We start from the raw sequence: 14,644 nt of genomic DNA on the forward strand, positions 1-14,644 counted from the left end.
TAAATGAGACAAAAAAAGCACCTGAAAAAATTATACACCTATTCATAATCAAAACTCTCAGCAAACTAGGAATAGAGGAGAATAGCAGGGAACTTCCTCAACTTCATAAAGCCATCTACAAGAAACCTACAGCTACATCATAGTTATCAACACTGAATGCTCTTAAGAAGGCACGTATGTCCACTCTCATCACTGCTATTCAACATATTACTTAAGTTCTAGCCAGTGCAATAAGGCAAGAAAAGGAAACAAACCACAATCAGATTAGAAAGGAAGAAATAAAACTCCTTACTTGCAGATGACATAATGGTCTAGTAGAAAATCTCAAGAAATCTATAAAACAAACTCCTAGAACAAATAAGTGAGTTCAGCAAGATTACAGGTAAAAGATCTACACAAAAGTCAACTGCCATTTCTACACACTAGCAATGAATATGTGAAAAGTAAAATTAAAAATACAGTATCATTTACAATCACCCCAAAAATGAAATATCTAGTTGTAAGTCTAACAAAACATATACAGGACTTATGTGCTGAAAACTACAAATCATTGATGAAAAAAAAATCAAAGAGACACTGTGTTCACGGGAGACTCAATATGGTGAAGATATCAATCCTCCCCAAACTGGTAACAGGTGCAATGCAATTTCAACTAAAATTCTTGCAAATTTTTGTAGATTAGACAAGAGGATTCCAAAATTTATATTTAAAGACAAAGATACTAGACTAGCTACAACAATCTGTAGAAAGTAGAATAAAGTGGGAGATATCACTTGACTTGATATTAAGGCTTACTATATAGTTAAAATAATCAACACTAATCAACTAAAATAATCAAAGTAATCAACACTATGTGGCAATGGCAGAAGGATGGATATATGGACCAATGAATTAGAACCAAAAAAAGTGCTATACAAGTATAGCCGATGGATTTTTCACAAAAACACAAGAGCAATTTGGTGGAGAAAGAATGGCTTTTTCAACAAATGCTGCTACAGCAATTGAACATCCACAGTGGGAAAAAAAGAAAGAAAAGTGAAATCAACCTAAATCTAACATCTAACACAGAAATTAATTTAAAGTGCATCTTTGACTTAAATATAAAATGTAAAATAATGAAACTTTTAGAAGATAACACAGGAGAAAATCTTCAGGACCTAGGGCTTGGGGAAGAATTTTTAGACTTGACAACAAAAGCATGATTAAAACAAAACATGACAAACGAGACTTCACCAAAATTAAAAGTTTTGCCTTGTGAAAGACCTTGTGAAGGAAATTAAAAGACAAACCATAGATTGGCAGAAATATTTGCAAACCACATACCTGACATATGACTCATACCTAAATTATATAAAGAATTTTCAAGACTCAACAATGAGAAAGCAAATAATTCAATGAGAAAATAGGCAAAAGACATAAAGAAACATTTCACCAAAGAGGATATACAGATGATAAATGAACATATGAAAAAAATTGTTCAACATAACCAGCCATCAGGGAAATGCAAATTAAGACCACAATGAGATACCACTACACACCTGTGAGAACAGCTAAGATAAACAGTGATAACAATGAATGTTTTGAGGATGCAGAGAAACTTATCTCTCACACTTTACTGATGGGAAGCTAAAATGGTACAGCCACTTTGGAAAACAGTTTGAAAGTTTCTTAAAAAATGAAATAGCCACTTACCATGTAACCTAGCAATCACATACCTGGGCATTTATTCTAGAGAAATGGAAACTAGATCCACACAAAACATGTACACAATGTTCACAGCAGCTTCATTTGTAATAGCCAAACCTAGAAACAAACAAAATGCCCTGCAGTAGATGTACAGTTTGTATTAAACAAGCTGGTACATCCATACCATGGAATACTACTCTGTATTTAAAAAAGGAACAAACTATTGATATACACAACTTGAATGAAAATAAAAGACATTATGCTGAGTGGAAAAAGCCTATCTCGAAAGATCACATATACTATGATACCATTTATATAACAGTCTTGATATGACAAAATTATAAAGATGGAGAACAAATTAGTTATTGCCAGGAGTTCAAGATTGTGGTAACATCAGTGGATGGGTGCAACTATAAAAGGGTAGAAAGGGAGGAATCTTTGTGGTGATAGAATACCTTGAATCCAGTGGTGGTTACAGGAATCTCTACCTATATGATCAAAAAAAAAAAACCCAGATATACACATAATGAAACAGTGTCAGTTTCTTGGTTTGTATGATATTACAAGTATGTAAGATGTAACCATTAGGGGAAATTAGTTAAAAGGGTCACAGGACATCTCTATACTATCTTTGTAAATTCCTATGACTCTAAATTAAATAAAGCAGTATAAATTTAAAATATAAGTATTAATAAAATTAAGTTTAAAAACAGTATGAAGCTAACCAAGGACCCTGAGACTGTTGAAAACTACTTCCTGACCACACAAGACAACATTAGGTCACTACCTTAGAGCTTATCTTAATGTGTCTTTCCAACTGCATTACCATAAATAAATGTTATATTTGTATTCCATTTTTGAAAATTACTGAGTCATGAGAAAATAGAAGACAGACAGACATAGACATAATTGCTAACATTCGTAGATTTACTCCAAAGATGTTTAGCTACTCAACAATAACCCCTCAAATCCATGGGCATGGAGGGGGCACTTTTTTTTAGGGGGGTTAATTTGCTAGTGAGTAAGCCAAGCTGACAGCTTACCATCCAAATTTCAAAGCTGTTCCCTACTAGTCATCAAATATAACTGTTATGGGACAAATCATATGCTATTATGATATTTACAAACTTGAAAAATTGAGCAAGTAGAAGGTTTATATTAAATCTGACAAATCAGACTAGTATTACCAGTAAAATTACTTCTTGAAACTCATGCACAAATAATAATTCTTTAAAAAAACACTGCAAACAGAATAAAAAAATGTACTTATTCTTTAAATAGTTATTTAATCATTTTTTCAAAAAATTACTTTACTATACTCAACTATCCCTTTGTAAGGTCTCCCAGACTCTGTAGATTTTAAATATCTAATAAGAATATACTCTTCCTATGGTCTAAGTGGAATTTCTCTAGCTTTAACCCTAGGTGTAGTTCAGGACTCTGCTAGAATTAAAACATGTTTTCACACACACAATATAATGCCATTCATACTTTAGAACATCTATTAAGGCATATTTCAGCCATCTTGTCATTAAACTAACCCAATCCCTACATCACTTTCTTAAAGTCAGTGCTTTCACACATGTATGTGTGTGTGCAAATGTTTATATGTATGTACATAAGCAACATCAACAACAGATATACAACACATCCTTTACCTACAGTGGTTCAAGTATATTACTCAAATTCCTACAATAAACAAAGAGATCAAGAATACCTTAATGTTAAAACCAAAAGATGATATAAAAATGGGCAATAATCTCACTTTGTTTCCTCCCTGATCTTTAATATTTCTTTCCTTCTCAAAAATCACTAGAGCTAATAAACAAATTCAGCATGATATCAGGTTACAAGATTAAAATGAAGAAATCAGTTGCATTTCTTTATAAAAACAAGAAAATATCAGAAAAGGAAAGTAAAAAAGCAATCCCTTTTAAAATCGCATCAAAAAATAGAATTTTGGGGAATAAACCTGACCAAGGAGGTGACAGACTTATATGTTGAGAACTATAAAATATTGATAAAGGAAATTAAAGATGCTTTAAAGAAATGGGGGAAAAAATGGAAAGACATCTTATGCTCTTGGTTTGGAATAATTAATATTGTTAAAATGGCCATACTACCCAAAGCAATCTACAGATTTAATGTGATTCCTATCAAATTACCCAAGATATGTTTTGCATAAATAGAACAAATAATCCTAAAATTTATACGGAATCACAAAAGACCCAGATTTGCCAAAGCAATACTGAAGAAAAAGAACAAAGCAGGAAGCATAACATTCCCAGACTTCAGACAATACTACAGAGCTACAGCAATTAAAAGTGTGATGTTGGCACAAAAATAGGCATATGGATAATGAAATAGAATAGAGAGCCCAGAAATAAAACCATACACCTATAGTCAATTAATCTTTGACAAAGGCGGCAAAAACATACAATGGCGAAAAGACAGTCTCTTAGGCAAGTGGTATTAGGAAAGCTGGACAGCCACATATATATAAAACTAGAACACTCCCCTACACCATGCACAAAAATAAACTCAAAATGGCTGAAAGACTTTAAACAGGACACCATAAATCTCCTACAAGAGAACATAGGCAAAACATTCTCTGACATAAATCGTAGCAATGTTTTCCGAGCTCAGTCTCCCAAGGCAATATAAATAAAAGCAAAAATAAACAAATGTGACCTAATTAAACTTAAAAGAATATAATCTAAAAGAAAAACGGAATTACTATGCTGTATACCTAAAACTAACACAATACTGTAAATCAACTATACTTCAATTTTAAAAAAATGGAAAAAAATGGCCAATAACCACATGAAAAGATGCTTACCATCAATTATCATTAGGGAAATGCAGATTAAAATCACATGAGATACCATCATATACCTATTAAAATGTGTAAAATACATTTTTTTAAAAATATGAGAATACCAGGTGCTGAAGGAGGCAGAGCAACTGGAACTTTCATGCATTGCTGGTGGGTATGCAAAATTGTACAACTTCTTTGGAAAACTGTTAAGGAGTTTCCTACAAAGCTAAACATAAATTTACCATACAACCGAGCAATTCCATTCTTGGATATTCATTTCATTTGGGTGTATGGTCAGACAAAACTTATACAAGAATGTTTAGAGCAGCTTTAATTCTAATTCCAAAACCTGGAAACAACTCAAATGGATCACAAGTGGAAATGGTTGTATTAAACAAACCATTCATTTATACAGTGAATACATCCATACAATGGAAACTGTCAAAACAAGACATTCATACAATGGATATATCCATACAATGGAATATCAAAATGGAATACCAAATGGAATACTACTCACCAATAAAAAGGAACAAACTGTTTACACATGCAACAATACAGATGAATCTCAAATGTATTTTGCTATGTGAAAAAAGTAAAACTGAAAAGGCTAAAAAAAAGTTTGATTCCATGGGCGAATTTCCTGAGGGAGGAATGAAACCACTTTATATCTTGACTATATCTTGCATGTGTCAAAAATTATAGTAGTAGACACAAAAAGAGTGACTCTTACTATATTTAGATTCTAAATGATTTTTTAAACTATATATTCAGAAAATGTTTCCTACCTAACATTAGTTTCATCATTAAATTCTTCAGCCCATTTTTTCCTTGACTGAGCAGTTGTAGAACCATCTAAACGGTAATAGTCAATGTTTCGGAGCCACTTTCCTTCACCTGAAAATTCAACAAGAAAAGAAAAAAGAGATTTAATATATATTGTTATCCTAGTAGTAAAAGATTTTCTTCCTTGCTTGCCATTTAAAGGCTGGTTATTTATATTCTATTTGCATAGCAAGACAAAAATTTTTTTAATCAAGGGGTAAATCACTAGATTACAAATAAATTCACCACAGATTTCCTTCTAATAGATATTGAAAAGGAAACATACTTTTGAAAAGTATTTCATCTACATGTAAACTTTGTAAAAGATTTCCTTGATTAGAATCCTTTAAAACTTTCAAAAGAATATGAGTAAGCTACATCATGCTTATGATGCTTGCTTTTAATTAAATCTGTAAATGACCAGGTTTCTCCCCTCTTTTTAGACAAGTTGGTACTAAACAGATAAAAACCAGAGGCATAGAATGCATTTATTCACTGAACAAATATTTACTGAATGCTTATTTATGTGCCAAAAACTATTCTATGGTCTAGCCACAAATATCAGAATATGTTCATATTTCATGAAAATTAACATATGTGTGAGTGTGTATGTGAAAGTAAAGAATTGTGATTTTACAACTTAAATAATGATCAGACATGTCAACTTTTGTACAGTGAGGTGAAATTCTACTAAAGACTTACATTCACACTAAAATACCAACAGATTAAGTGCTTATGACATTTTCATATTTTATCATACATAATTTCCATTCCAATTCTTTAACTGAAAACATATTACTACTACATCCCCTCCAAGCAAAATTCACATCATCACAGCCTAGTCTTGAGATAAAACAAGATGACAAAATTGAGATTTACATCTTTAAGCAAATTTTAACTTAAACGCAGTACATTAGTTTTAAAGATTTTTTTAGTAGTATGGTCATTTGAATAATATTAATTTTTCCAATTCAATGGCCATACAACTCAAAGCAATCTACAGACAATGCAACTGCTATCAAAATACCAATGTATTTTTCACAGAACTAGAACAAAAAATCTTAAAATTCATATGCAACCACAAAAGAACCCGAATAGCCAAAACAACCTTAAGAATGAAGAATGGAGCTGGACAAATCATGTTCCCTGACTTCAGACTATACTACAAAGCTACAATGATCAAAACAGCATGGTATTGGCACAAAAACAGACACACAGATCAAAGGAACAGGATAGAAGGTCCAGAAATAAACCTACGCATTTATGGTCAATTTATGTATCACAGAGGAGGAAAGAATAAACAATGGAGAAAAACAATCTCTTCAATAAGTGGTGCTGGGAAAACTGGACAGCTACATGTACAACAATGAGATTAGAACATTTCCTCACATCATTTACAAAAACAAACTTAAAATGGATTAAAGACTTAAATGTAAGACCTGAAACCATAGAATTCTTAGAAGAAAGCCTAGGAAGAACATTCTTTGACATTAGAATATATTTTTGGATCTATCTCTTAAGGTAAAATAAATAAAAGCAAAAATAAACAAATGGGACCTAATAGAAATTAAAAGCTTTTCACAGCAAAGGAAACCATCAACCAAATGAAAAGACACCCTACAGAATGGGAGAAAATATTTGCAGATGACGTGAACAACAAGGGTTTACTATCCAAAATATACAAACAGCTCATACAACTCAGTATCAAAAAAATAAAAACCCTACCAAAAAATAGGCAGAAGACCTAAATAGATATTTTTTCAACAAAGACATACAGACGTCTAGCAGGGACATGAAAAGATGCTAAACATCACTAATTATTAGAGAAATGCATATCGAAACCACAATTAGATACCACCTTATACCTGTCAGAATGGCTATCATCAAAAAGTCTACAAATAACAAATGTTGGAGAGAATGTGGAGAAAAGAGAATCCTCATACACTGTTGATAGGAATGTAAATTGGTGCAGCCAATATGGAAAACAGTATGGAGGTTCCTTTAAAAACTAAAAATAGAGCTACCATATAATCCAGCAGTTCTACTTCTGTGTATATATCCAGGAAAAAAACACTAATTCGAAAAGATACATACATCCCAATGTTCACAGCAGCACTATTTACCAATAGTCAAGATATGGAAACAACCCAAGTGCCCATCAACAGACAACTGGATTAAGAAGATGGGAAATATATATAAATATATAAAAATATATATAATGTGTGTGTGTGTATATATATATATATATATTATATACACATACATATACATACACACAATGGAATATTACTCAACTATAAAAAAGAATGAAATACTGTCATTTGCAGCAACGTGGATGGACCTAGAGAGTATTATGCTTAATGAAATAAGTCAAACAGAGAAAGACAAATACTGTATGATATTACTTATATGTGGAATCTAGAAAACAATATAAATAAATGTATATGCAACACAGAAACAGACTCACAGATATAGAAAACAAAAGGAAGAAGCAGGGAGGGACAAATTAGGGGTATGGGATTAGCAGTTACAAACTACTATATGTATAATAATACGCAACAAAAATAAAATGTATAGCACAGGGAATTACAACCATTACCTTATAATAACTTATTATGGACTATAATCTGTAAAATTACTGAATCACTATGCTGTACACCTGAAGCTAACACAATATTGTAAATCAACTGTACTTCAATAATTAATAAATAAATAAATAAATAAATAAATAAATAAATAGTGCTTGTCAACATGTTTACTGCTTATCCACATCTTTACCTATATTGAAGACCTAGAATTCCCTTGTTGAAAGTTCAGTAATGGCTAAGAAAGTCAATTTATTTATCTATAGTTTTTCTTTCTTTCAGTTAGGGGGGGAAAAGACATACTCATCTAAGGAAAAAAGATACATGGTAGGATAAAAAAGTAAGAGCTGAAGTCACATTTTCATTAGCTGTTCACTTGTAATTATTAAAGTAAATATGCTAATCATAAATGAATAGAATATGACATGACTATTTTTAAAAAGTATTTCAACATACACGCCTTTTTGGAATAATACAAATGAACAATCTGTACTACCCCTTTTGTGAATCCAACACTTCAAAACTGACAGTATAGTTTAGTAATAAAAAAATATAGATCTTAGAGTCATACTCCCTGAGTTTAATCCCAGTTTCATCATTTACTAGCATCTTCACTAGGGAAAGTAGTTAAACTCCTTGTGCCTTAGTTTCTTTTTCTTTAAAAATGAGGACAGCCAGAGTACCTACCATAGGGTTGTTTTTTATTAAATGAGTTAATATAAGAAAAAAAAAACCCTTAGAACAGTGCCTATTACATAGTAATTAAGCTTTACTGGGTAGTTAATATTAACACCCAAGATACCATAGCAAATTATATCTACCTTTATTATGACACCATATTATAAGTGTTTGATCTCTCTCTGTAACATGATTTCCCATAATATCCCTTTAACCTAGTTCATTGACCAATACACAGTAGCAGTAGTAATAGTAGTAACAGTAGTGGTGGTGGTGGTAGTAGTACTAGTAGGTACTCAGAAGATAAACCAAACTGATTTATGGTTAAAACAAATCTTTGTTGAAGACAATTTCTAAAGTTAGGTATTAACTAGGAAGTGTATGGGAAAATATTCAACCTTGCCAGTGGTCAGAAAAATACAAATTAAAACAATGGCAATTGTTTTTATCCATCAAAGATAGGTGAAATGTAAATATAGCATGACAAGTATATAGCAAAATGAGCATTATCCATTTATTCCTGGTGGCAGATTAAACTGATATAACTTTTTTTGTAACACAGATTTTCAGATAATGAAGCATGACAGAACATATAATCTGACTAATAAAATTAATATGTAGTGATAATAGAAAAATATTTAAGCTACCTAATATTATGCTTACCCACAGTCAAATCAATAAATACAATACACAATACCCATATACATGTTGAAAACATGTCAATAAGAAGGACCCCTAGAAAAAAAGAGAGGTAGGGATCATGAATGAGAAAGATAAAAAGTGCCAGTATATATTATACCAAGCACTGTAATTCAATGGGCTCATAAGAAAGTGCATCACTAGGGCATCACTCTGTATGGAACAGAAATAGAGAAGATCCAGATAAGGATAATGTATTACATTGCCAGTTCAGCAAATCTTTACTATAGACCTATTACATGTCCAGCTCTGTGCTTAGCAAAAAATGTATAACAGTGAGCCCATCTTCAATAAACACAGATTTTAACTAGAGAAACAGAAATAATTACCATAGAACATGAAGCACTCTCTAGGACTTCTTGCAGTTTCTTAAACACGCATGCTCATACCTCACTGCATTTTCACCTGTTACTCCCTCTGTTTGGAACGGTCTTCCTTCAGATTTCTGCATGGCCCATGTTCCCTTCAGATCTCTCTCTTCAGCAGTAAAGCGTTGCCCAACTACTCTACATACTGTCCTCCAAAACTCCCTGTCACCTTTATACTATTTTACTGTTTCCCCATTGCATTTGTTACTATATATTTACTTGTTTGTTTCTTACTGGTCTCCCTTAATAAGAATATGACTTCTAGGAGGATAGGAACATTTTCTCTTATGTTAAGTTCTTTATCCTTAGCATCTAGATTGTACCTTGCATGTGGTAGATATCCTATATTTACAAAATGAAATGAACCCTGGAATACATTATGGGTTCTATAAACATTTAATTTGGGGTAACAATGTAATGGCTTGGTGGTGACTCTTAGCCCCAGTTGGGAAAAGAGGAAAAAACTCTTCACTCTATTAGCAACTATTTACACTAATACTCTGTAAAATGTGGCTTGGAGAAAAAAGGAATTCTACTGGTAAGTGTACTAGTAAACCACTGATATAGTATGTACTATGGTACAAAATAAAGAGCTAATGCTCCTTTTCAATTACTACAGTGACCTAAGTAACCAATGCACCAGTCTAAAAATAAAGATACTATTGCTTTTCCACATGGTTGCCAAAGGAGAAATGTGCTTGATGCACCACTGGCCATGCAGGTGTGTTGGTATGCTTGCTGGGCAATCTGAGGTACAACAGAGCTTATGAGTTAACGATGAATGAAGGTCAACATGATAAATGTTTTCCAAAAACATGTCATAGAAGATAGATATTAAAAAACCACTAGGAACACAACTGCATATATTGAGTATATAGGTAGCTGCATACGAATGTTCAAGTCCTTAGCTGTGGAATTTAAAAATTATTTTTCTCAAGTGTGGCATGCAACATTTTGTAAAGAAAAAATGAAGAACTGGTATAGAAAACAGTATACCTTTAAAATCACTGATTTTACATGGCAATTTAAACCAAAGAAATTTAAAGTGGAAACATCCACTGCCATCAAGATGCCCACTGTAGATTATGTATAATAGTGAAAATTGAAAATTATCTGAAAGTATAATAATAGATGGTTAAGTAAAGAATGATATTTACTGGACAGAATATTGTAGAGCTGAAAGTGATAAAGATTATGTAGGAACATCAAAATGTTTATGAAATGATGACAAGTGAAAATAACAAAATCTAGTTTATGGGAAGAGGGACTTCTGACATGACAGAGTAAGTTGCTCCATGGATTTGCTCCCCAGCAAAACAGGTGAAAATTATTTTTTTAAATGGTGGTGATGGTTACATAGTAATGTGAATGCACTTAATGACACAGAATTATACATTTAAACATGGTCAAAATGATGAAAAAAATCTTTTTCCCTTCCTATTTCTTGTCTCCCAATTTGGATTTCTTTTCTTCTGCTAATTGAGTAATAAAGGGAAATTGGTTAAGACACACTAAAAAGCTGAATGGAGATATCATGAGGTAGAGAGATGAGACTAACTCCTTCCTAAATCATAGAAATACTCTCGTCTTCATTTCCTGGGCATTTAATTTTCTATATTTATTTGTTTAGTATCTGTATTCACCATTAGACTATTAGCTCCTTAAGAGAAGGAAACTTTGTTTCCCAGTCCTTTGCAGAGTACCCGGTAGGTACTCATCATACATCTTTTCAAAAAAATGTAATGTTCATTTAATTTTAGAGATAAAACTATTTTGCCTTATAGACCAAATAAATAATTATGGATTTCTCAATTTCTTGTACCATATCTTTTACTAGTTTTTAAACATTTTTACTTTAAGCAAAAATACAGACAAATCAGAAAGATTTGATGCAAAACAAAATAAACAAAAACTGTTTTACCCAATCTCCACTAGCAACTGGCTGTATAACTTGTTTAATTGTGGTAAGAAACACATACCATAAAATTTTACATCTTAACCATTTTAAGTGTAAAGTTCAGTAGTGTTAGCAGGTTTTCTGAACATTTTCATCTTGCAAACTTGAAACTCTATACTCATTAAACAACAACTCTCCATTCTCCATTTCATTGAAGTAACTTCTACTTTCTCTGTGAATTTAGCTACTTTAGATATCTCAAATAAATGGAATCACACAGTTATTTGTCTTTTTTGCTGGCTTATTCCATATAGCATAATGTCCTCAAGTTTCATACTGTACCATGTGTGACAGGATTTCCTTCCTTTTAAAAGCTGCAAAGTATTCCATTGTATGTATATATCACATTTTGCTTATCCATTCATCCTCTGATGCATACCTGGTTTATTTCCACCTTTTGACTACTGTGAATAACACTGCTATAAACATGGGTATACAAATATGTCTGAGACCATGTTTAATTCTTTTGGGATCATACGATAGTTCTAATTTTAATTTTTTGACAAACTGCCATACTATCTTCCACAGTGGCTTAATCATTTTACATTACCACCAATAGTGCCCAAAGGTTCCAATGTCTCAACATCATCACCAAACATTGTTATTTACTGTTTTTTGATAGTAGTAACCCTAATGGGTGTAAGGTTGTATCTAGTTGTGGTTTTTATTTACATTTCTCTAATGATTGTTAAGCACATTTTCTTTTTTATTTAAAAAAAAAATTTTTGTTAAGCACGTTTTCATGTGCTTATTGGTCATTTGTATATCATCTTTAGAGAAATGTTTATTCAAGTCTCTCACCCATTTTTTGAAGCAGATTTTTTGTTGTTGTTAAGTTGTAGTAGTTCTATATGTATTCTGGATATTAAACCTTTATCAAACATATGACTTGCAAATATTTCTCCTATTCTTAAGTTGCCTTTTCACCCTGACAATATGTTAAATTTCATGTTATGTATATTTTACAATAATAATAAAAACAACAACAATAAATAAAACTACCCACAAGAAAAACTGAAGTCCAGACAAGCTTTACTGCTGAATTCTGGCAAATATTTAATTCTTCCTGAATTCTTCCAAAAAAAGAGAAGGACTATTTCACAGCTCATTAAATGAGGCCAGTATTAGCCTCATATCAAAACAGCACAAAGATTTTATAAGAAAATAAAACTGAAAATTAATCTCTTATGAAAAAGGATGCACAAATACTCAGTAAAATACTAGCAAATGAAATCCAGCAACATACAAAGAGTATTAAACACCATGACCAAGTGAGATTATACTAGATATGCAAGGTTTGCTTAACATCTGATGATCTGATGATATGGTGCAAAGTAATGCACTGTATCAATAGAAATTTTAAAAACCCAGAGGAAAGGTATGAAGTTGGCAGAGTAAGAGGACACAGAGCTCACCATCTCCCATGAAAACATCAAAAATACATCTACATGTGAAACAATTCTCATTAAAAACTAACTGGAAACTAGCAGAAGGACTCCTGTACAACCAAGGCTGTAAGAAAGACACACAGGGAATAGGGTAGGAAGGGAAGAAAATCAATCAGGTCAGACCTGTGTCCCTGGGAGGGGACTCAGCGGATAAGGGAGATTACATAGTCACAGACTGGACACCCCAGTTCTAGGGTCCTACGAGGGGAAGACAACTCCCTTGGCTTACTGGAGGACTGTTAGGACTAAACGAAGGTGGTAGGAAGACTGAACTCCACTCAAGAGGAGTACACATGCTGGCTTGCCCCTGAGGCAGAGTAGAGAGATGGGTGCTCTGGCCAATGCTGGATCTCTCACAATCACCTGGGTGTGTGCCCCAGCCCAAGCAAAGTGAACACTGTGGCATCATACTCACTCCATATCACAGTGCAGAACTGGACCTGCAGCAGCCACAACCAGAGAGAAGACTTGACCATGGGACACAGAGGCAGCCCAGTCCAAGGGTAGAGCCTGGGTGGGGCAGCAGCAGCCATTGTTGGCGCTTACTTAAGTGGCATATCAGAAGTAGCCCAGATCTCTGATGGCTGCTGTTCCACCACAGCTCACCTGTCAATACATGCTGAGAATCACAGGCCCTGCCAGCTCTGCAGTGTGGCTCCACAACAGGGCAGGGGTGCTGGAGGCTGGGGGCAGTGATCAGCTATGAGGGACAAAGGGGACTCACATCTGAGGCTGCATCTTAGGGGAGCAAGGGAAACAAATACCAGTGCCTGCACAAGCAGCACATCAGAGACAGCATGGACCTCTGTCTGTGACCGAAATAACTCATGGGCCCTACTTGCTTCAGCACTCCCCTCCTCTGGGGAAAGGCTCCGGTGAGGGGAGAGGGGAAAACATACTTAAAGGAAACAGAGTCACCTTGGGACTGACCCTCAGGACTTCTACTCCAGCAATTTGGAGTCAGACCCCATCCCAATAGGGCAGTGACAACCAGAGGGGAAGTCTACCTCACATCCAGCTCCAGCTCCAGCCCATCTCTAGTCCCACCCACTCCCAAGCTGACAGCACACCCTGAGAAAAGACTTATGTCCATGTCAAATCCAGCAATCCCACCAAAAAAACTAATAAATGAATCCAGCAAAGCTGCAGGATACAAGATTAATATATAGAAATCTGTTGTGTTTCTATACACTAATAATGAACTATCAGAAAGTTTAAAAAAATCCCACTTAAAATTGCATCAGAAAGAATAAAAAACACCATGGAGGTGAAAAACCTATACTCTGAAAACTATAAAACGCTGATGAAAGAAATTTAAGATGATACAAAGAATGGGAAAGATATCCCGTGCTCTTGGATTGAAGGAATTAATATTGTTAAAAGTCATACTACCCAAAGCAATCTACAGATATAATGTGATCCCTATCAAAATACTCATGACAGACAGTTTTTTCATAGAACTAGAACCAATAATCCTATAATTCATATGAAACCACAAAAGACCCAAATTGCCAAAGCAATCCTGAGGAAAAAGAACAAAGCTGTAGGTATCACCCTCTCAGACTTCAGACTATGGTGTA

General features: G+C 33.5%; 1 protein-coding gene across 7 annotated transcripts in view; it reads right to left on the bottom strand.

Annotated features, from left to right (window-relative positions):
• ATRX (ATRX chromatin remodeler) overlaps positions 1 to 14,644 on the bottom strand; it is a 237,155-nt gene that overhangs the window by 40,306 nt on the left and 182,205 nt on the right. For all 7 annotated transcript variants that reach the window (XM_006218905.3, XM_006218906.3, XM_072955836.1 and 4 more), the window contains one exon: positions 5,293 to 5,401. In XM_006218905.3, coding sequence (XP_006218967.1) covers positions 5,293 to 5,401 — 109 coding nt within the window. The remainder of the gene's footprint in view (positions 1 to 5,292; positions 5,402 to 14,644) is intronic.

The sequence above is a fragment of the Vicugna pacos genome, chromosome X (genome assembly GCF_048564905.1).
Source record: "Vicugna pacos chromosome X, VicPac4, whole genome shotgun sequence".
Lineage (NCBI taxonomy): Eukaryota > Metazoa > Chordata > Mammalia > Artiodactyla > Camelidae > Vicugna > Vicugna pacos.